This window comes from Onychostruthus taczanowskii, unplaced genomic scaffold (genome assembly GCF_017590055.1).
Source record: "Onychostruthus taczanowskii isolate IOZ18803 unplaced genomic scaffold, ASM1759005v1 scaffold135, whole genome shotgun sequence".
NCBI lineage: Eukaryota > Metazoa > Chordata > Aves > Passeriformes > Passeridae > Onychostruthus > Onychostruthus taczanowskii.
This window is the reverse complement of record NW_024498518.1, coordinates 1,124,279-1,149,252: the sequence shown is the minus strand read 5'-3', so window position 1 is coordinate 1,149,252 and position 24,974 is coordinate 1,124,279. Positions and strand designations below refer to the sequence as shown.

Here is a 24,974-nt window from a genome sequence, read left to right as displayed (position 1 = left end):
ATGGCTTCCAAAGCTAAGGGAGAATATAAGCAGGGGTAAGTTGGTATATTTTCCTCATAAAATCAGCCTGAATATGCTCAGTGAGTAGCATTTTGAAAACCTCCCTGAAATAAACGCTGCAGTTATAGAGTACCCAGTATGTTAGTTTTGACCTATCAGTTATTTTCATTTTGGGGATAAATTTCAATGCAGATTCTGTACATTTGCAACAGCATTTGACTCTTCATCCTCAAAACCCAGGAAGGGAAAAGAAGTGCAATTACATGCATATTTGAAGTTCTCACCAAAAAATGCAAGTAATAAAAACCAGAAAAAAGAGACTAATGGACTTAATGATCTTAGAGGTATTTTTCCAACTCTAACAAAATTCTATGATTCTATATGAAGAATTAGGGAAAAGACACACAAAACTTTCATTCCTGAAAGCAAAAATTACCCTAAGAGGCTCAAGGGCTATACTTTATCTTTTCTAATTTTTAAGCCAAAACTGAGATTAAAGAGGAATTCGCTGTTCAATCAAGACCTCATTGGAGATAAAATTTAATGTATTCCAGTGATTTTTCAGCAGCTTTTTCTCTTTGACATCTACATTCCAATGGTGTCAAAAGCTAAAACTTATTCAGGAAGAAAATTCATGAGAAGTGAACAGATGCTGAGGAGGAACGAGGCAGACCAAAAATATACTTTGACTTACAACTTAAGACTCCAACTCATGAAAAGCACAATACAACATGTACACACTTAAGCATAGTTACAATGGGCTTGTTGCAGTTTAGGAATGACATTCTCCAATCTAATATTCCCTCTAAAAACACTTCAAGGCAGTCACTGCTCACTGTCTTCCCCCCACTCCCTCCTCTCTGTGGTAGGATGGAGAGGAGAATTACTTGGAGGCACAAAAGGCAAAGACCATGGGTTGAGGTAAGAACAATTTACTGAAAACAGCAATGAGATATGAAAATGAACACAGCAAGACTAATGACAGAGGGTAGAAGGAAACAATTGCTATTGCTGAGTGTGGCAACCCTTGTCAATAACAGAACCCAGAAGAGGACAGAGCCCAGGAGTGAGTACATGATTCTGCATAGGGCTGACCACATTTCTTCTACATGGAAACTGCTGTACAAGGTTTTCAGAATTTAACTATTCCATTTGAAAGAAAACACATATTCTTTCACTAAGTATCCATCTATTCTTTTGCTAAGATTTAAATATGTAACAGGCAGACAAATTTGAAGGTATGAAACTATTTGTAGGTATGTAAGTGTGTGTATGACAGACATATACTTACACAACTTACAAACAGTATACAATGTAGCAATTGTACATATAATTTTGTACTTCTAATATATATTGTACATATAATATACAATGTAACTCTACCCCTGTACCACAGGGACTTACCTTGCTGATGACTACAGTATCAGTATTTTACAGTTTTGGGGTTTTTTTTAATTTAAAAAGTACCATTTCTGTACTAGCCCTGAAGCCCTTTTGGTCATGCTCAGCACAAGGCCCTTCCTTAAGGAACATGCCCTTCAGTCTGGCCAAATGGATTCTACAAAATCACAAGAATTCCTGAGCATATGATCCCAGACACCAACCAGTTCTTCACAGCAATAACGTCACTTTTCAGTCTGCAGCTCCCTGCAGATACTCTGCTCAGAGCAGCACTTAAAATATGTATACATGCAAATATACTATCCCACCTGTGTGCTCCTACAAGACTCAGGAATGTACTAAGTAGATTCTTATCTCAAAGAAGAACTTTTTGTGCAACCAACCTGGGAGGTTCAAAGATGATGCTGTTATGAGAGAAAAATATTAAGAAGGAAAGAAAAAAACAAAACCTCCAGCCTTTAAAACAGTAATTTTTTTTGTCCTGGTCCCCCTGTCAAATTTTTCCTCCTGTCCTTCACACCAAGGACTTAATAATAAACGTTTCATCAATTAAAAATTCCCCTTTGCTTATGTCTGCCTGCTTCCTTCTACATTCCCACATCTAGGCTTTTTGTCAAGTCCTGCTTTCTCCTCATCCTTAGTTTTAGCTATAATTGTCCACTAAAGAAGTTTATTTCCAAAGATATCCACAAGCAAAACTTTTATGTCCCCAAAGTCCAGAAAGTTTAAGCAGGATTCAACATCAAGTTTGTTTTTGCAGCCTTAAAAGTAGGGGGGAAATGTCCATTCTGCAGGAAACATTTCCTTGGCAGAACTTCCAGCCAAAACCAAACTCGAGTATTTCTAGAAAGAGACAGTAACTGTGAGATGCAGTCACTTTCACCATGCCTACATCTACATACAATTTAAAAGACATTTTTGTTACATTAACATCTCATAGGAAGCAGGGGAACATAAATTGTTCTCCAGAAAAGGCCTTCCAAAGAGCAAAATAACACACAATATTTGTAGTCTGCATATAAATACATTAAGCCATTAAATGATGTGGCAGATTAAAAAATGACAGCATTCTTAGACAGTTGTGCATTTTGGGAATGGAAAGGCCTAGTTGGAAGCAAGGGTGTGCTGGGGCTTTTTAACAAAGCAGAGCAGGGCAGGTCATAACATCACACAGGTTTGTGGGAGCAAGCATGGGAACCACTTTTTATTCCATTTCCAGAGGGCAAAATCACTACCACCTTATCCTCTAGGCCTAACTCCCACCCCAAAACCTGGAACAGACTGGATTAACTAATAAAAATGCAACCAGGAGACAGTCAGGATGAATTTTTATTCTGTTCCACGTTTTATTTTTACAGCGCCAATTTAACTCATCATTCCCTCTATACTCATTAAAATCTATTCCTGGCTTGAAATCTTTCCTATAATATCTTGTCCTTGGACATCAGCTGAGTAGGAACATCCTCTCTCATCCAAATCAATGAAGTAATTGCTTTCACTTCCCTGGAACACTGTGTTCCTATTCCACTTTTGCTTTAAGAGCTTTTCTACACGATGAAACACATTTCAATAAAAGAAGTAAAAGGAATGAAATTATTTTAAAGAAGCACAACACTTAGGGTACAAAAATTCATTAATTAGTATAAATTAAATTTTAACTGGATATTGGAATTGCAAAAAGAAGCTCTCTACCACTGTCTGTTACTTAAATTCTTCAAAATTTACTGTGAAAGTGATTCACCATGTAAGAACTGTGGAGTTCAGTTTTCTTCAGGGAATTAATCACTCATAACCAGACCAAATGTGTCACATTTTTGAGAACAGGGATCAGAAATGCTCAACAGTGATCACTGGAAGTGATGAACAGCAAGCCCAGCATTTCATTAACACAAAGAATATATGTACCAAAGAGAGGGAAAAAACTCATATGCTGCCATCCAAAATGCAGAAGAAAAAGTCTTGGAGAAATATTTCGAAGCTTCTGCACTTTATTAAGCTGCAAGCAACCATCAACAGTTAGTAACTTATTATAAACATTTTCTCCTTCTGCTGTAGTAAACCACATAATCTTCTCTCCTGTTCTTTATACCTATTCTCATTTTCTTTCTTTCCACATGTCCTTAAAAAAGGATTAGGGAGAAAAACTAAATAGTTTGTGGACTATAAATCACCTAAACTCTTACAGCTCCTCAACTGTTCAGCTATTAGAAGAGCATTTTTCTTTCCTATTTGTAGCCTCTGCTCATTTATCAGCCCCTGATTCTTGTCCCTGCCTCAGGCACAGAAGCAAGAATTTCTAGTTGGTTGAAGAAAAAAATGACATTTATAGGCTGATCAGGGTCCCTGCTGCTCATGGATTTCAAAATACCAACAGGCAAATCAATAAGCACTATCTAGGTGGGATGGGGACAAGACCTGGAAAAAGGTAAAATCAATGGGTTGAGATATGAACAATAATATCTGAAGTAAATTAAAATGCAATAATAATGATGATGATAATAATAAAAATAATAGACTTAGAACAAGAATAGTAAAATATGAGCATTATTCTCATTGTAAATCCAAAACACAGTACTGTACCAGATATCAAGAAGAAAATTAACACTGATCCAGCTCAAGCCTGGACAGCAGGCTTGTGTATATTAATAGTATTCACTGCTGGAACTTTTTGGATTATATTTGTTGTTTGAAGACAAGTTATCTGGGGATGATAAAAACATACAGTTGATTTAAATACACAGCACTTCTGTGAAACTATTTAAAAAAGTGCTTACAGAGAGTAGATGACAGATTAATTGTATAGAAAGACAAAATTGTTTCACTTCCTTGCTTATTTTAAGTAATTCATGTTGATGGTTGTAAAGTACCTATAATTGCTCCAGAAAGAGATCCTGTTCTAGGAAAGGCTTCATTCTCCCCTCATCAACTACTCTTGAAACAGACATAGGAGAACTGATGAGATCTGAAGCAAGGAAAACAAGAACTAAAGGCTGGAAGAAAAGAAAAAAGGAGGAACAACACATCCTCCCTTCCCCATAACAGTCTGAAGTAAGGTGTGAGATTGAGGGAAGGAGGCTGAAGCTGGTTATCATCCCTCACAACAGTCAATGTGTCAGCACACAGGGAAGTCAAAAAAGGCACCATCTTTGCTGAGATGAAGAAGCCAACCATTAATGCAGTAAATCTGAACAATTTTTTTTAACTACAGAGGAAAAAGGGCAATAGATATTGGCATCTAAAAGCCATATCTATATTTCCTTGCACAGAACTAAATAAGTTTAACCTAAGCCAAGTCAAACAAAACTGTCACTATTTGGTTTTGATACCATCTGAGCACATTAAGCCTTGTCATGTAGCACTAATGGGAGAAAAAAATCCAATTATGTGTGTTATAACTAAGAACTTTGCAAAATTTCCAAGTAACGAATTTGTTATAGGCAGAAATATTTAATGAAAAATTAGTTTGGGGAGCAGTGATAGGAAACCACATGAAGGACATGGCAGTCTCCCCACCAAGGACTACCTCCCAAGGATTTCCTGCAGTAGTTGCACTCTTCTTGCAGATTTTTATTTCTGTTAGTTTAACAATGGCACATCTTACTCTAATTATTTCCTATAATACAATTTTCTATAACATATTTCTATAATTTAATAATTTAAAAAATATTTTTAAACATGTCATTTAGCTGATTACAACACTATGCAATATTCCCTGGCATTTAGAAGTTTCTTCTCTGTGTAGCTGAATACAGGTATCTTTCCCAGGAGTCTGTATATATCCACAGAATATTTAAGAAGTCTCATTCATCATTCAATTAGCCCTAAGGAATGTACAAGGCACATCTGCTCCAGCTCTGGAGCCAGGTTTTCCGTATCAGCAGGGCAAATAGGATGCAATAAGCACTCTGCCCAAGCAGTGGCAAGACAAGGTGACCCAAGACCAGACTCCTGTTAAGGATGTGCAGTGCATGCCATCACTTGCACTTCTCATCCCCAAACCCAAGAAGATGTGGAATTACCCTGCACAACAAACAGAAAAATACCCAGCTAGAAGTCCAAAAGTATTTAGGAGAGAAAAGCTTTCAAACACCTGTTTTTCCTCACTATTGTGACAAGGAATTTCACAGGGAAATGGTGCACTTCAACCACCTGAAAAGTAACAATGGGAACAGGATGCAATGAGAATATCAGTATTTTCACACAATTTTCCAAAACAGGTCTGTCACTGTGGTGTCCATTTAAAATGAAGTAGAATATCCATTGTGATATTTCCCTTTTTTGTGCACTTGCTTTAAACCAGGAAATATTAGAAAGAAAGCTACAACAAATATATAACCTTGCTTTAACAAAATAACCCAAAAAGCAAGCAAAAAAATCCCCCAAATTCACACACTCTAGCCTTCAAAATTTTTAAGTAACTGTTATACAGACTGGAGACCCAATTTTGTTTTCTCAGTAAATATGAAAAACCTGTTGAGCATGGTAAAATTCACAACAAGAAACACATCAGAAGACAGGTCTACAGTCTCTTTCTCTTCTTGTGTTTCCTCCAGGCTGAATTCAAACAAAACCACTCTTGTAACAAAACAAAAAGATACTTGAAAGGCCTTCATTATCTCCTCCCTTCCTCCAAAGCACTACACCTTTCTGTGTAGGTGCAGGTACCATTTTACAGGTATACTTTTCCTCTGAGGACCCGTGATGCCTCAGCTGTATCTGTGTCCCTTACCGGATCGGAAGCGCTCGTCCCTCGAGTTGGTGGATCGGGATTTCTGCTGTTTTGATACCCCAGCAGTGGCTTGGGAAGAGCCTGGGACTCTGTTCTCTGCTTGCAGGGATGGATCCACACCTGAAACACAGTTTATTTTAGTACAAACTCAGCTTTGCAAATATAATATCTGCTCCCCACATCTACATTGTTTCACTACCCTCAACATTTATTCACAAGTTCAACTGGAGCAAGACAGTACCTTTGAAAAGGGCTCATCTTTTGCCTACATTTTAATCCAATTTAATCTATACCCATTTAACAGAGCAATACTCATAAGATTCACATTTGACAAAAGTGTTGCAATTCTCCAGTAAGACCTTTGCAGATATTAATGCAGAATTACTGTCAGCTTCAGCTGTGTAAAAGCTCCTGCTGTAATCTAGGTTGTCTGGGTGCTTCATGTACTCCTAAAACGATGACAGACCTTCCCAGCCCCACACAAGGTAACAAAAATAAGAGCAATTGAACCATTCTCTAGCTATTTTCTCTGCACCTCATTAGAACAGGGCTCTAGATAACCCAGAGCAGCTGCTTATGTTTAGCCTGGCTAATATTCAGGAAGATGATCTCAATTTTACATTGTAGCACAACAGGAATAAAAAATCAAAGGGGTGAACAGTAACTATTAAATATCCATTATCATTTCCCAATCCCCAAAATGAGGAGACTCCTGCTGGCTCTTGATCCATCAAGGACGATATAAATTTGGACTAGAAACATCCATTTGCAGTTTTATTATACATCCACACTTCCAAATATAATGTAAAAATTCCAATGCAGCTGGAAGGTTTTTTTGCACAATCCCAACATAAACAGAGATTAGTGCTGTGTTTTACAATCAACTTTCCTCAGCCATGTGAGACCTGCTGCATCAAGGTCACTGTATTTACTCAGCCCTTGTACCACACAGGCTCAGTACATCTTTCATTTCACTCCTTCCTTCCCTTCAAGAGCTTCTGCTTTCCTACCTGCCCCCAAGCCTTTTGAAAACAACACATTGTGGAAACAAAGTGTTTGAACACCAAGTTTCCAAAATGCAAATATTTACCAAAAAGCAGCTCTCACTGAACTGAAGACATCATTCCAGAGGAATCTGGGTCAGTTCCTTTGCAAGGAAAGATCCCACTTTAACAAGTAAGAAAAGGTTCCTTCCTCTCTCATGGGGTTTCTGTTCCCTTTGTTACAAAGTGAGTATCAGGAAAGAAATTGGCAGCTACTAACAAATCTAGGAATTATAAGACATTTTTATGAAGACGTTTCAGTAAGATATAGTCTTTACCTTAGGAGTGTAATTGGATTAAATATCCCATTTCTACTTCAATTGATGAAAAAGAACTTTCAAATACTCTATTTAAATGCAATATCCTCAGGGAAAAAGTTTTATCATCTTCATGACAAGCTGAATTACTATATACCAGCTTTCTTGGGTATCTGTTAAAACTTTTGGATGAATGCACTCCATAAACCCTTTCCCAACCCCTTTGCAGCTAACAGTGAACACCTCTGGATGTTGAAGAGGCAACCTTGAACTAGATATGGGTTCAGGGTGTGGGTGTGGGAAAAAATGAGCCTAAATAATAGAAAAACAAAGGAACATTTAATAATTCACACAGATCTAAGTTTTAAGAAATTAGTCCGATCCCAGAGATATGCTCCTTTCTTTTACAGTTTGTAATAAAGAACAAACACATTCTCACCTAATTTTTCCTGTTTTCCAAAAGTAAAGCTTTTTAAACAGATGACAGAATATCTAACATCAACTGCATTCCTCAATGGGATAAATGGAGACAGCCCAGCAAAGAAACCAAAGTGTCCTCAGTGGAGCAGAACAGAATGTGTGTTTACTAATATACAGACCTAGCACTCCTTGAAACACTTAAGCAGAATTCTGTTTGTAATAGAAAAACAAATGCAGTCTGCCAACTGAATTGATTCAACAGATCTGATAAGTGGTGAAAATACTGCAGAATTCTATTCCACATTTCATTTGAACACAAGTTTTCCATAACCACAGGTCAACAGTCCAGGGGGATTTGTTGGGATCTGGAAACAATAAACAACAGCTTTAGATTCTGTTAGAAAGATCAAGGCAAGTCATCTCCTTAAGCCTGAGCCAAGCAAATAGCCAAGGGAAAGGGATAACAGGATAACTCAACTGTACAAAAGAGAACAGGCAGCAGGGATGGGAGCGTCCTCTCAACTAAGACTACTTAAGAAATTCTCAGAAAACATCATATCTACATAATTTTTGTGTAATTGTGTCAAAAGAGACCTTGGATGGAAAAGATAGCAAAAGAAAACCAGAACTTTTTTTTGTTGTGCCATTTCTTTTCCTCCAGGAGAGTTGTTAGCTGTAAGCAGAAAAAGAGATTCATGTTCCTCCCAATTCCTTACTCTTCCCATTTGCAGTCTTGTAGTAACTAGAGAGCCTTGAAATCAGGACTTGTAAGAGCTCCTTTTTCACTCTGTGATCCCCTGTGTGAGGCAAACAATCTGGACAACGAGCTGATTGGTATAACCCATCAGCAGATGACAATCTGCATGCAGGATGTCCTGAGTCATGTGCAAACCAAGCACTGCTGTTTGGCCACACCAGTCCTGGGGGCAGGAGGAGCAGGGAAGAAGTGACCACACATAACAACAGGAGTCCATGACCAACTCCAACACCAGAACACTCTCCTCCTCTCAAGACTAAGATCAGATTTTTGTGAATCAGCTATTGTGATGAAGTATGTCTCAGTGAATGCCAGAAGTTCCTTTTAAATCAGGATGAGGCATGAATTCCTTGGTACTGTTAGAAACCACAACTCAGTTTCTTCATATTAAGTCTCCCTTCTTGCTTTCTGAAAGTAGGTTTCATATCACAGTGCAAAAATACCAACAATGAATCTGAAAAATGTCACTTTTTGGTAAAAATAGTAAGATAGTGCATCTGACTCTTAGGCTACATAACTATGTGCCAGTAAAATGCTGTTCCACAAGCCTGGTGAGCTTGTTCATTTATTCTCCTACTATGCAAATCACTACCTTAGCCTTCAGCAAAAGCAGATGGGTAATTAGGCGAAGTCTCCCCCTCACACCAACACCTTTACAGAAAATACATATACTAAAGGCACTTGATCCACTACTCACTGCATTTTCTCAATTTTTAACTTTCCCAAAGCTAACAAGAATAAAGTCAGCTTAAAGAGGCTGCTTGTTCCAACTAACTGAACAATTTGCTTCTACAGGATGAAATTAAAAATAGTATTTGAATTATTCCTGTATTCGTCTATCCACAAGCACTCGAGAATCAAGACTAACACTGGCATTTCAAGCAATTTCCATTTATACAAGCAAAACTGATTTCACTGTAAGAGCAGGGAAGAGCTGCCAGGACAAGGAAGATTCTCTGCTGGCATCACTGAGGACGATGCACAGCTAAAGATATTAGGTGGGTAGAGATGAAATTTTCAAAACAGAATGTATTAAAGAGCTCTGTAGAGAGTAGAGGGGAAGAGGGAGGCCAAAGAGGAAACTGCAGACTCTTTGTACATTATCAAATCTTTCTGCAGCTATTGAACTGGGTCTGGAAATAAGAAAGGAACAAAATACAGCAGCCAGGTTCAAAGTGCAAAAAGAAAGGAAAAGGATGACAAGGCAGAAAATCCAGAAAGTGGAGGTCTGGCTCTGAGGCAGTTACTGAGCATCCAGTCCTCACTCAAGTTCAATGTTACCATCATTTACTGTCATATCCCATCTCAGAACATACTACCTGCTGTACACACTTTTTTTGTTCTCAAGATCCAGTTTTGGAAGTGTTAACAGCTTCTAGATTGGAGGGACTGAACAAGGGTTTACCCAATGTAATTTATTACCCAGAATATGGAATCAGAAATTCAAGAGATTAGAAATAATAATGATAACAAAAGGCATTATACACATGCATTATGTTTGACAATCTTCCATGATTCTGTAACATTCTCCTCTACTCAAGGAAGTAAATTCCAGCTCATAAGCTTCAACTTGAAGCCTACGAATCCACTTTAAGGGCATTAACACTTTCCATTCAAGGAAGCATGAAAACAGCAGCAAAGAATACAAAAGCACAGAAGACACTTGTTATAAATTCATTGAAACCGAATACAAGCCAGGATTTGGATCCAATTCAGAGAATCCAAACACTGACTAAACCATCTCAATGAAAATACCCACAAGTAAGAGACACACTTATTTAGACACCATGACAGACTGGTAAGCAGAACACCCACAGGGCATTAGCTAGAAGTTTAATTTCTCAAAATAGCAGTCCATTTTAAGCAGCAGTTCAGGAGGTGCTTCACAAGCAGCCCAGCACTCCTAATGCAGGAGGATGTGCACTGAATTGAAAAGGCACGGGAATAGCAATTTTTTGATATTTTGAGAAACTGTGAGCAATGAAGCTATAAACTTCTTTTTCAAACTAGACCATGTTAACACATTACATTTTCACATACCTCATTTAATCCAAGTACACTAAGATCCAACCAAATTAGCCAATTAAAATTTGGACATCCTTTGATCATAGCCATTATACCCATAGTATAAAGAGGGAATTTTAACTCCACAGCACCAAGAAAGGTACTTAAATGTTTTCCCCTTAAATTATAAGAAATTATAAAGCTTTTGTAGACTGCAAGACACCAGAGTAAGTTGCACATTCCTTAAAAATGGAACTACAAGTACTAAGTGCTATAGGGGTACGTAAAACTCCCACTCTAATTGAATGAGAGGCTGATTTGTGGATACCTCTTACCCACAAAGATGCAAAACCAAAGATCACAGTTACACAGAATTACAGAACAACCCAAGTTGAAGGGACCTTGAAGATCACCTGGTGCAGCCAGGAAAGAATGCATATGTATTCCTGGTAGTAGCTGAAACATTTTTCAGAGACCTAAAACCATGAAAACATAAGAAAAATAGAAGTATGGGACATGCCAGCCTCAACTGAAATTAGAGGAGGTTTCATCATCAGTTCCCTTAAAATAAAAATATGAAAATGGTTAACATTTCAATTTTGCTGGAGCAGAAGTGCTGAGGAAGACAATAAAAGAAAATAATTTTAGAGTGGAATCACTCTGACACCAGAGGAGAAATGAAGTCACTCACCAAGGTGTTCTTCTAGCACGAACTAATTCCAGTGAAATAATTTCCAGGGACTGCCCTGTAAAGCAGCACCAGGACACTAACTGCAATTGCAACCTCATTTACACAGCCAAAGAGGCAACTTGAAAATAACCAGTAACACTGTAAAAACATCAGTAAGAAATCAGGATAATCAGAAAACAACCATCACAAGGCAGGAGTTTTACTTGAGGTGTTAGAAAGGAAGTTTAAGACCATCACCTGCCCACCAGGACAGAATTCTCACTGTAAATGATGCTTATTTTATTGTGTTATTTCTGAATGTTTTTACACCCCAGCTCTACCTACATTCAAAATCATCCTCTGCCATGTATCTAATATTATCCATCACTCAGAAGCTTCACCATGCAGTATGCCAGATTGCCTACAGATATAATTAATTATTTCCTCAGAGTTTTATCTGTAATTTGCATGCAGAGGTTGACTGAGGAAGCCAATTACTGACTGTTAAATTTTACTTCATTAAAATAATTAATTACTGTTTCATGCTTGCTATTACTCAACACTTGTTTTTGATTTTGCACAGTGAACTTGGTTGGATCAGTGAAAAATAACTCATTCTAGCTATTATTTCCATATAATTACAGAGTTCTATGGTTCCTAAGCAAAATCTTTACATTTCACTTCATCACTGCAGATTTAGAATTTTAGAATACAAAACAATCTACAGGAATAAGACCCTTGAATCACAGGGTGCTCTGCTTAATTCTCCTGTTAATTGAAAATGTGCTCTGCAGCCACTTCAGTCTTTTTCTGTTCCCCAAGCCCTCTGTGGGGCTGTTTAACACTGGGTAATGATTTAGCTCCCCACAGATTCAGCTGTACAGTGCAGCAGAACATAGCCCAAACCATTTTAGAAGGCATTGAGAGAGCAGGAGTTTGCACATGATTAGTTTGTAGGTAGCAGTTGATGAGGTGTAACAGGGAAAGTTAAACTTCCAGAACCCAAACCTATGGGCATGCAAGTGCACTTTTAAGACATAAAGCTGTAGAAAGACATGATTTAGTGATCCTGGGGACATCAAATCATAGAGCAAGAACTCAACAAATGTAAAATGCTGACATTCATCAGTCTGAAAAGACTTGATGGATACTGAACCTTATGAATCCTATCAGGAATGCTGCAATTAAATTGTTAACGATGACAAATTTCTGCAGGCTCAAAGCCTTTGGGACTCCCACACACTATTCTGAGCCATGCTGAAGCTGTGTCAATTAAGGAAATTTCAAGTTAGAACTGGGTTAATGGAGCATATGTCAGGAAACTGAACCAGACAGTTAGCTTAATGTTTTAAGCAAATTTTATCTTTTTACCAGAGCATCATTCTTTGTGCTCAGAGGCAGGCAGTCTATTCATTTTTTAGCATATTAAAGCTAGATTCCTGTCAGCTTAATGCTAATCTAGGCAGAAGTGGTAAAAAAAAGATCAGGTAATCTGGTGCTTCTTAGAAAATGTGGTATCAAGCAAGTAGGACAAACCACAGGATTTGCTGACTCATTAAACTACTGCTTAAGGCGATTAGGGAAAATATAGCTGAACAAGGAGAAAAATCTTTAAGCAGCTGAAAAGCTAAACCTACTTTAAGGAGTGTGGCAGACAAAGTACTGGAGTTGTCTAAGCTATGCTTGAGAGCTCAGTACTTGAATATTTGTGCAAACAGCCTTGTGAGAGCTGAGAAAGAAAAAATAGAGAATAAAACCCCCACTGTCAATAGAAAGGAGTGAAGGGCAGAGTAAAACAAAGATGATGAGAGATTAAACAAGAGACAGAAATCCAAAGACATGACTTTCTAGGAGACAAAGTGCATTGAGAGAATATTTCTAGTAATTGTGAATTCTCAGTCAAAATCCATACCTCACCTGGTCTCAGAATCTTTAAGTAAGCTGAGTTAGAGGACAGGGTATTTTGAACAGAAAACTGAGACAGCTCTTTCCAGAAAAATGGTGGAAGGAGGAGAAACTGTGGCAGGTGCAGCTAGAGCTTGCTGCTGACTGTCAAAGTCATCCTAAAAATCGAAACTGCTTCTTTGCAAGGAACAAGCCATTTTAAAGAGATGAGTTTGGTTCTGCTTCACCTACAGAGATTACAAATTTGCTAAGGGAAAACCTATATATATTCTTAAAAAAATCTCCAAATCCAAATAAAAACCAAAACGACAAAAAAGAAACATTTGCTAAGAACCCCCCATGATGAAACACTTGGTTACTTTCTGACTGTTCAACACTGTTTCAGTTTACAGTGTCTCATTATTGCTTCCACTCACCTTGGTTTTCTTCTCATTTTCCCTTATCTTAAAATCTGTTAGCTATGGAAAATTGGGGGACTATAGAATACCAAATCTCAGTGACAGCATAACAGCCCTAAACCCCGAGTGATTGCAGTGTCCTAGCATAAAAATAGATTTTATAAAGCTGGGCACTTAGGTTTTGGCTGTGGGTGATGAAGTCTGATAATAACCAGCTTGAGAAATAATAGTTTATATATAAAAAAGTCAGTACTTTGAAGAAACAGAGGGCGTGAGGGAGTGTGTGGAAATGGGGTGAGGCACAGGAAGGCAAAAAACAGCACATTAAAGCACGAGAGTGGGGATCACTGAGTATTTTCATGTAATGAAAGCAGCCAATTTGCTTTTAGCAATAACTTTATTCATTTCTAAAGTTATCTTGAAGTCTCAGATGCAGTTGTCAAACCGAAGTTTGCTGACAAAAATGTTACCATTTAACATTTTATATAAAACTATAAAAAATGTATATTTCAAGCTTATTCCTTGCTCTGCACTTCTTTGTGACAGCCATTTCCCACTGCTGGTTAGATGCCATATCAAACACTATTATAATTCATCCAGTGTATTTAGTGAGAACTTTTCCATTTTATATTTTCACAGATTTGGCACAAAGGTAACTGCCATGCAGTTTCTCACCTTGAATTAGTGGTATGTACCGTGCTAACAGCTTTGCCCTCTTCTTTTCATATCCTTTCTGAGTGATGTCTCCTAAAGAAAAGAAGAAATAAATACACGTTGTTTGGAAATTCTCCATTTAAATCTTTGCATCAAGCACATTCTGTCAGCAACATATTGGTGAAAGAGTTTAACAAAGCAAACTATGCAGGGAAAAACCAACAACAAAAAAGGCATTAATTACATATATATATGGATTCAGCCTACCTCTAGCCATGTAGAACCCCTTTTACTCAGTCAGATTTTACACATAAGAGTTCTTACTCTGTATTTTAGAATGATTCTCAAGTACTTTCCTTAGTCCTTAAGGACTGCAGTGAATTTTTGCTAAATATTCTTTATTTCCTCAAGTATCCGCCTCACCCCTATATCAGAGAACTAACAGACACAAAGTCATTTCATTCTGCCACCCCCAACCTCCATCCAAGAGAATATTCATAATTTCAAGCTACTGACACTCTCCCAAAACAAGCAATGGGAGTTCAAAGACATTTTTCAAAACAGGTAAGAAAAACAAATGCACATCCTGGAGTGCTTCAATCATTGCAGGTATTTCAAACTACAATCTGCCAGTTTTTCTTCATAAACCCATGTAAATATTATGCATAAAATTTGGGCACAAGACAGAAATTACCATTTTTCTTGAGCAAAAAATAAAATTAGCAGAGAAAAATACACAGAAATATAATTTTTTAATGTATATATAGTATTATTAGATCAAACTAAAACAAAGCACTACAAATGCCCAAGCAGATTTGTTTGCCTGGGAACATGTGGTCAAAATGACAAACTACACTTTTTACAAAAAACGGAAAAGGATATCAGAAGATATCTGGTATCTCAGAAGAACAGATGAACAGATGCATCATTATCAATTATGGAAGAAATAAAAAACCCAATCCAACAGACAATAAGCACCAGTAAGAACAGTTTTTCTCAAACCGGAATCAACTTGGAAGACTAAAGCTCAGCAAAGTCTTTAAGGATCAAAACTGTACCTTACACAAATGTGCTGCACTGTGAGCTCAGTGAAGACATCAATTTGCACAGCTTCATAAATGCTCCACATAATCCTTATCCCAAACCTCTGCACAGCTCAGCCTCTGCCAGGTACCACCCAAGTGCACAGGTAAGCCACGATCAAAAGGCAGGGCTCAAGAGAGAGTCCTATTCAAACCAGAGGACTTCACAAGCCGGCATCTTGCTGCACTTGGAAATTCTTTGATTTTGCTGGAATGCTGACTTGGAGGACTTTCCTTGAATGAGGTTAAGCAAAGGACAGAGTCAAAAGCATCTCTGTCGCTTTCTGCAGCGCTGTGGCAGGTCGAGCTGTGCTGCCCAGCCAAGCTGGGCTTTGTTCCTTTCTCCAAAGCCTGGGGGTGGGGCCCTTCCTAACAACTGTTCCCCCCTTGCCCCCAGAGCCTCAGGGGGATTCACCCATCATATGGTTTTTTTGTGATCCCTCATTTCTTCCCAAAAGAGCCACTTTGCCACATTGGTACACCGGGGCCACAGCTGCTGTAATTTAGCCTCACTTTCTCCTGAGTTACTGGATTACACAAAAGCAATCTGAGGTTCCTCGGCCTCAGCAAGGCAGCTGGGAAGCCTGCATAAAGCCAGACACTGGCCTGAGCTGTTAGAGCTCTCTTTGGAAAAGATTTTTACTTGAAATATCTGAAGTATCATAAAAGATACATCATAAAATATGTCAGGTGCCAAGAAAATTAATCTAGACAGAGATGAAAGTGGTAGCATTTCTTAAAATTATCTATAAAATATATATTCTTCATTAGTGGACACAAGAATCTGTAGTTACCCTGATTCTGCCCATGCATGGTTCTATTCCACCATGTTAGCACTAGACCTAACAGAATATTAATGCCAAATTCACTAAATTGAACTGAGAATGGATCTGTGATATTCATTGTCACTTGCTAAACATAGGGAAATGGCTCCTGGTCCCCAATTCGCAGAGGTCAAAGCAGAAACAATTCTAAATGAGCTGACTGTACATGAAACGTGGATGAACCTAATCAGCTGGATCAGCTCTGCAAGACGAAACCTTTAATAGCTGCACTGTTTGGCCACTGGTGAGCACAGCCACAACTGCAGGTCCGTCACCTCGGCTGCAGAAACCTTTGCCAGTTCCTTCAGGATAAAGTCAAGGGCAACAACATTGCCGTCTGCCTCAGAGGTGGCTCCTGGGTGGTTTGGAAAGGCAGGCAAGTTGCCAGTCTAAACGATAACTTACATGTCATCAGTAAAAGTATTTAAAGCATATCCCCATGTTTCTGGGATAGATTTCACTGTGTTTGAAAAGCTGGTGGAAGTGGAAGAATTGATTCAACAGACATAATTGCTAGTTCTACGTCTTAAACAACCTTTTTAAAAAAGACCCTGAAGATGAACCAAAGATCAAAATACAAATCATTTAAGACAAACTACAGAAACATTGGAAAAGATGGGAGAAGGTTAAGGAACAATGGCAGAAATTAAACAGTCTGAATAAAAATGGAAATGGTTTGGGACATATTTTCTCCATATGCACGCACACCTGTGAGCTTCAAGCTGGGACAGAGACAGGTGTGCCACCAAAAGATTCTGCCCATGATAGTTCTCAATCATTTTTATGTAACATACAAGCTTTTATCACCACCTAAATCTAGGAACCAGAACAACTCCTCCAAACCTACTACTAGTACCCATTCCAAGATTTACCAGGTACATGTTCTCCCAGACACCACACTTATGTAAATCAGGCAAAAGCCAAACTGAGCAACAGGCAACAAAGGAACTAAAAGATAAAAACCATTACTCGAAATCAAAAAAAGATTTGGATCTCCAAACTATACAGCAGCCAACACTTGCTGCCATCCCTGAGATACAGGCTCTGATAATTCTGAGCCTACCACATCTGGTAGGTCGACTGATACCTTAATTTAGTTTGCATATGATGAGCTAAGTGAAGTGTGAAAACATCTTGATTGGAATCTTTCATATTACAGGAATCTCTTTAAAATGGAAATGACATCTGATCATTTCATATGGTGATGCATTTGACTAAGCCATTAGAAATTCTATTTCAAAGACCCTATTTGAAACATCCTGAGAGCATCACGATGCCTTTAAAGCAGTGTTAGAAGTTTAGCACGACTTCACTGAAAATGCATGGTACTGGTAATTCCTAATTTGCAGAAGGACTTGCATCCCTTTGAGGGAATTTAAGTTATCAAAGTATAAAACTTGTCTGATGTAAAAGCAGCAGCATGGAGATACACAACTACATAAGTGCAGAATTTCATTAAACCTTTGCACATACAACAGAGCCACTCACACATCAAGTTCTAGACACTAGGCAAATACTGACTAGCTAATTACATGTATCTTAATTTGACCAATATGTTAATAGCAAAGATTTGGTATTCCACTCTGTTCACAATTACATAGTGAGACTATATTTTACAATACCATTAATTGCTAATAAATTATAAAAGAAATTATCAAAACAAAGAAATTTAGTTTGACCAAGCCATTAGGAATTTCGCATTGACAAAGCAATCCAAAGTAACATTCACAATTAGAAAATTTGAAATTAGAATTAGAAAATTCTTTTCTGACATATTTACATATCATCTTTTCAGCCTTAAGTTTGAAAGCAGTTGCAGGACAAAGACACCACTTGTATTTACACCTTTAAAAAGCCAAGGCTGGGTGAATCCTGCAGTTCGGCGAGGATGTGCAAAGTCAGTGCATTCCAGGTTATTCTGCTCCACACAACCCATACTTGTGAAGTGTGCGTGCACGCAGGGAGAAGAGAGAGCTGCTCCTTTTAAACTCTAAAACTGCCTGGCTTAAACACTTAAACACTTACTGCTTCATCTGCCAGGAGTCAGCACCTGACAGCACAAAAGAAGGTTAAATAACCAGATCATAAAAGCAGCCTTAGCAGCAGTTTCTAGGCTCAGTTCAGCCAAATTAATGAATTGTTCTTCCTCTGCTGCAGTAAATCCTTAAGCTTGGTCCACAGGGACACAGCAAAAGCTCCAACTCTGCCCCTTCCCTTCTTTGCTGTCAGAGCTCCCTGCAGAACACAGACAGACTGACAGACTGACAGATGTACACCTGTGGGTGAACAACATCTATCACACCAGGTACCACTTCCAGTTCTCATCAGGATGGAGATCAGTAACATTGCCATCCCCTTCAAAAGGTTGAGGAAAGCTACACACACGGGGAGAAAGGAATGGGAATCCTCTGGCCCATAGGGAATGTACTGTCTGCTTCACAAAAACCAACAAAAGAAGTTGGGAAAAACCAGACTAGGAGTGGTCAGGCAGATCAATGGACAGGATCTTTAAGCTTCAAGCCAAAAATTAGGGCTTGATGTTTACTTCTGAGTAACTCTGACACGGTTATTTTGGTAAGATTCCAAAGTGAAAAGCTTTAGAAAGAATGCTGTATAGATGCAATGTGCTCCCCATCATGGAAATGCTATTTCAAAACAGTCAAAATCCCAGTGTACTACAGAAATGAAAACATTCAGAGTTTCTGTTTGTCACTTCCCAGCTGTATCAAGGATAAAATTCCAAAGCAGAATAACTGTCTGACACGTAGCAACCAATTATTATAATTAATGAAGCCACAAATAATTACCTGAACCAAGTCATTCTATGGTCTCCCCAAAAAATTCCATGAAAACTGCCTCTAGATTTGACTGAAGATGCAAATCTAGAAACAACCAGGTATGGAGAAATCAAAGAAAAGCCCTTCTAAAGCACAGTTTCTTTTCCTTTCATATCCTTCACAGACTCATCATATAAGGCATAGTGATTAATTAACATAATGAAGATACTTCAGATTATTAAACTGGTATGAAACTTTATTTTTATGGTGTGTTTTTGGATGTCAGCAACATTGATTTTTTTTCCCTCCCTCCACTAATATGCAAGAAGTAACCCCATCAGCCATTTTACAGAAAATAGAGCATTTCATACTTACTACTTGCAATAGCTCACACTTAAAATTTTTGTAGCAATCACAAAGATTACAGCAAAGGCGCCATTTAGGCAGATGCACCACACTAAAGACTGAAGCAGACTGATTCAAAAATCCATGACCATGGAAATATCCAACTCATGAGACCATGAAAGTAATTAAAAAACCCACCAGCAAACCCCAAAACACTCCAACAGCAGCACAACACTCAAAATTCACCAGGTATGTTAAAAACTTACAATGAGAAGGTCTGTAATCTGCAGTGTCTACTCCATACACAAGTTATTTCAGTTTGCAAACTGGAACTTTTTCAATGGATTTCTAGGTCTCGGTTTCAGATTTGATTAGTTTCCTGACATGGCATTACCATGTCCTCACATGCACTGTAAAACCATGCTTTTAGAGAAAAGATTTACAGTTAATCTTGAAATAACAGGTGAGGGGGGGTGGCTACTGGGCAAAATTTTATGGTGAATGCAGACACTTTGACTTCTTAAAATAAAACATTGGCATATTTAAAAAAAACCCAAACTTCATCAGTATTCATGTTAAACCTACATAACAAACATAATACAATATAATTCTACTAAGAAACCAGACTGATATATTGGGTGCACATAAGTCATCTGACATGATCACAAAGAATCAGATGAATGATTCAGAGATTCTGGCTGAACTACAGAATGATAAACTGAAAAAAAAAAAAAAAAAAGAAAAAAAGAAACCAGCTGAATTATTCACAGAAGGAGGCAGCAAAGCAAGCCAGCTGGTGCACACAGACATCTTCTCATGGCAGGAAAAAAAATCCATCAATCCCTATTAGGACCTGAACAGTTCAGTGCTTGCACATTTGGGAAGCCCCAGCATGGGTCCCTGTGGTGGTTAAACTTATTTACAATTTATTTCCAGTTGCAACACTACTCATTAAGTGTATTTTCTGATGAAATGGAGCTCTCCCTGAACAGCATGAACCAAACATTGGCAACAAAATGTTGAGCGGGGAGGTTGGACCAGACGACCCACTGTGGTCCTTTCCAACTTGGCCCATTCCATGATTCTGTAGTTTCTGCCAACTGCACCTTTTTCCTTGTTTATCTGTTAAAAAGAGCCAAAGGAAAGCCAGGTTTGGTGTCTGCAGTCTCAGATGCTCACGCCCCCAGCCAGCACCTGCTTGAGGTTGAATGTAACATGCTGATCCCAGGCTGCTGCCAAGGCAGGGGCTCAGCAGCAGAATTTTCTTTGAGCTAAGGTTTGTTAAAACCTTATTTGTGAAATGCATCTTTACCACAATAAAGTACTCAACACAAGAATAATTTTAAAATTGTCTGCTTAAGAACAAAGCATGTTAGGGAGAAAAGATGAATCAACTCCAGTACATACCGAGCACATTTCCAGAATGTCCCATGCTGTGATACCCATAATCAAAGGCCTGAAAAATTCTCTTTTGCAGTAACATATCCTTACCAACATTAATGATTATCTGGAAAAGACAGGTTGGCAGTACCTTAAGTCACTTATTCTTCCTTACTGTACCTGCCTAATCTTTGTAATTGCTGTTTCCCAAAATATGCACATGGATAATGGATTCTATCCTGCATCTTTTTATTCCATATCCATGTATTTGATGGCATTGCCTCAGAATGTCCTTACCAAGCTACTTGGTTATTTACCTTTACTAATCCTACTCTAAGATAAAAAGTATTTGATTGTCAATTGAATGAGAAATATAAAGCACCTTTAACTGGACCAAACCTGAGAAATCTTCCAAAAATGCTGCCATCTGGGAGGTGGTCACGTTTATAGAATCAGAGAATGGTTTGGATAGAAGGGACCTTAAGGCTCATCTAGTTTCAATAACTTCCTATGGTCAGGCACACCTTACACTAAACTGGGTGATTAATTATAATTGACTGTTATTGTATAATGAGCGTTCTAATACCCACAGTATTATCAAAGTATTATCATTTACAATTATGATGATATAATTAATCTAATTTATAATTCCCTTGTTAAGGCCATATCATTAAACTGCTTTTCAATTCATTCATAGCGACTTCTTACCTTTCCAGCTTCCTAGTACCACACCACTAACTCCAATACCTCTATTTTTCTCCAGGATTCTCCCATGGCAGTTATTCGCAGAAGATTTTGGTCCATCCAAAAAGCTGTATTCTCAAGTCTTCCCTATTCACACAGACTGACCTCCTTCTGTCCTAGGATATGCTCATCTATTTCCTGCCAAATTACGCCTCTGGTTTTCTGGTGGCCAATTCCTTACTTTTTTGAGTCTGGTAAACAGACAGGAGACAGAAAAATACCAATAAATTATTCAGAAAATCTCTGCCAAAACAACCATGAATGTCAGACAGGCAACTCACTTTGTTTTCCTATTCTTTCTCTGACATGTGATATCTCTATGATCACGCCATAGAGATTCATTGAGGGCTCACCTTTAGTATGGGGTGCAGCTGTGGTGCTGTCATTAATGCCAGCACTGCTGAAAGGTCACTAAAATGTGCTGAACACTCTGCCCATCATGAGGGTGGCTGAGGAGGAATGCAGCAGCAGAGCTGTGAGAAACAGAGGCAGAGAGGCAAAGGGCGTGGATGCACGAGGCAGGACTGCAATGGGAAGAGAGGGACCTGCTCCCTTTTGGGTGCCCCAAGAACAACTGCCCAGGACACATTCTGCGCCAGGCCCCTCAAAACCCCACAACAGAACAAAGCTTCAGTTAAACAAAAAGTTTCAACAAAACCTGGTTTCAAGGAAGCCACAAAACACCAAAGTTCTTCCACTTGACACCAACCAGTTCTGCTTTCCTTGAGCTCTGCCATTATAAGCAGCTTTTACCACTACAGCTCATTAACACTGAGCACTATTAAGTAACTACAAATCATCTAATCACTTGGAATCTCTTTATTAAAATAAAAAGATTGCAAGCAATTCCCTTAAAACAATATTCATCTATGAACTTAGAAAAGTTCACTTATTTGATGCCTTAACAGTGAAGCCCAGTACAAAAAACCCACCAATGCAGTGTTACCCAGTACTAACACACCACACTGAGTGCCCAGAATGCAAGCTCAGACAAACTATTACACTTACAAAGACAAATACTGGAGCACAAAAATATCAGATTTAAGCTTCTCCATTCAATCCAACAAACACCCTTGCGCGCAAGTACTGGGAAAATCTACATGACTGCACTTATTTATTTTTCAACAAGACCCGTGACTCATCCAGGGCACTGAAGAGACATTGTTCAATAAAGAGAATATTGAATAGGTATCTGTTTTGTTTCTAAATTCTTTTTCCAAGATACAAAAGGCTTCAGAATGCAGGAGCTCATGAACAGGAAGGTCATGGATGAAGGCGGTATTTGGGAAGGAGAAGTCATCACCTGTTTCAACTTCTTCATCCTAAACCAGAAAATCCATCCTTGTTTATACTCAGAACAGTCTTATTCAGACATGTTACAGTAGGAAAAGTCACCTAACCCGAAATTCAGATCTAGTCTGAGTGTGGATTTATTTCAAATCTCCTCCAAGATCACCAGCAGGACAGCACCTCTTGCTGGTGTTAAAACCTGGTAAAGCAGCGACAACCTGTTGGATCCTTGGGACTGGATGCAGGAAAGCAGGACCACTCAAGGACCTGAAAACCAAAGAAAGCAAAAAAACCAAAACAAAACCAAAAACCAAAACAACCAACCAAAAAATCCAAACCCAAGAAGAGACCCTACTGTTCACATGGAAGTCAGTACATTCACAGGATCTGCTTTCACCTTGTATAAAACTGCCTTAAAAAAGTTTCAAGACACATGCAGAATCAAGCTAAGCTGTTAAGTTGGTTTTTACTCAGTCTCCTGCACTTAAACTGAAGCAATTTGAATATAAGTCTCCACACAAGAAACTCATTAGCAATGAAACTGAGTCCAAAGCAATAGGTTTTGACACTTGTCTCCAAAAGCCCCAGCACCACTGACATAATCCTTCCAAATGCTCTGCTACAGAAGCACTTTCTCGGACAACTGAAAGGTGTTGTTAAAAAGCAGCACTCTAAACTGCAGTGGTTTATTATTTATTATTAAAAAATTAACTAAACATTAAAATGGCCAGAGCCACTTCAGCAAACCTGTGAGTTTCAAGGGATTACTGCTTGCTTTTTCCATCTCTTGCAGAAGTGGCTGTTTCAATTACCAAGACTTAGACAATGTCTGTGATAAGTGGAATATACCAGTATTTTTGAAATTGACACCCCACATCATGTTTAAATTGTTTGAATAATTGGTTTAAACATTCCTAAGACAAAGCAGTTCTTGTTCAGGCATCTACATTACTTTAGATTGGCATAAAGAACTCCCTACGTTGCTAACACAGAGCAGATACTCTTAGAGTTCAGGATTTCAAATAGCTCTAATCAGCCCCTTCATTTTAACTGATGGTCAGAAGACACTTTAATGGCCTTGCTGCATTACATAAACAGCTGTGAATTTTTAAACAAATAAATTCCTGTTAATCTAATATGTAGAAGCTGCTGACGTGGACCTGTACAAATGACGTTTCCCTTCCTCTGCCCATTCATCTAGACTAGGCTTCTCAAGTTCCCCAGTCTTCTCTCTCCCCAGTCTTGATTAAGACCAAGAAAAGAAAAAAAAATCACTTCTCTACCATGACTTTTATTAATTAATGAGCATTTTGGTTTTTATTCCTGGAAAAACTAAGACTCTCCAGCTGTCTGGTAAGAGAGCTCTAAACCCATCAATTTATATATACATATACACACACATATATACACACACAGACATATATGTACGTACACACACACACACATCTGAATGCATTTGACCTAAATTTTCCTTTCAGAAATGCAACTCCTTTCCCAAGAAAACCGTCTGGTATGCCACTATTAACAGCTCTATTTTTCAGCCAAATTTCTGCAATTTTAGACTTTCCAATACCTCCAAACTGCAGAGCTTTTCTGATTTTTATAGATGTCTTTTTAGGATGCACCGTGGTCTTGAGAAAACCACTGAATCCCAGTGATCCTATATTCTCTACAGCTGCATGGCTAAATCCTCCAGTGCTTCAGAAATCAGACATTCCCCCAGAAGTTTAGCTTCTCTTAGGACCAACGTTATTCTAGTTTTCCTTAATTATCTTGCCAACTTTTCCAGTGCACATGACTTACCCATAAACCATGAGTTTAAAACACTCTAAACCTGACACAAGTGGATATTAATCTCAAATTCTTATATATTTCTCTTAGACGCTCAAGTGCACTTTCAACAGCTTGACTGATTTATTCATACATTTAGAAAGTAGCAGTAATTCCCGAATTCTTAAAGATACTTTAAACATCTAAAATTTAAAAGATTTTACACTTGCTACGGTTAGTTCTCTCCAAGATTCTAGAAAGTTCCCTGTGGGGGTTTAGGATTTTTCCTTTTGTTTCTTTCTCTTAGGGAATTTTCTCCCTTGTGTTCTCAGGAGACAATAATGACCAGGTACTTAGGAGAGACAGAAGAAGTTGCCAAGCTCAGGGGAGGAGGGCACTCGGCTGCTCTCCTCTAATCTGAGGGTTTCTCCAAGACAGCTCGAGAACTGGGCTGAGAAAAAGGGGGTTGGGACAGCTCCTAGCTCTCTCCTGTGATCTCAGTATTTGTAGGGGAGAGAGGCTTT

General features: G+C 38.4%; 1 protein-coding gene across 1 annotated transcript in view; it reads right to left on the bottom strand.

The window, feature by feature from the left end:
* The window catches only part of DIP2A (disco interacting protein 2 homolog A), a 54,246-nt gene extending 39,731 nt beyond the window's left edge, over nt 1-14,515 (bottom strand). Inside the window, exons 1-3 of the mRNA XM_041397092.1 lie at nt 14,506-14,515; nt 14,260-14,331; nt 6,131-6,250 (exon numbers count right to left, since the gene is read on the bottom strand). Coding sequence (XP_041253026.1) covers nt 6,131-6,250; nt 14,260-14,331; nt 14,506-14,515 — 202 coding nt within the window. The remainder of the gene's footprint in view (nt 1-6,130; nt 6,251-14,259; nt 14,332-14,505) is intronic.
* Nucleotides 14,516-24,974: the final 10,459 nt, after the last annotated feature.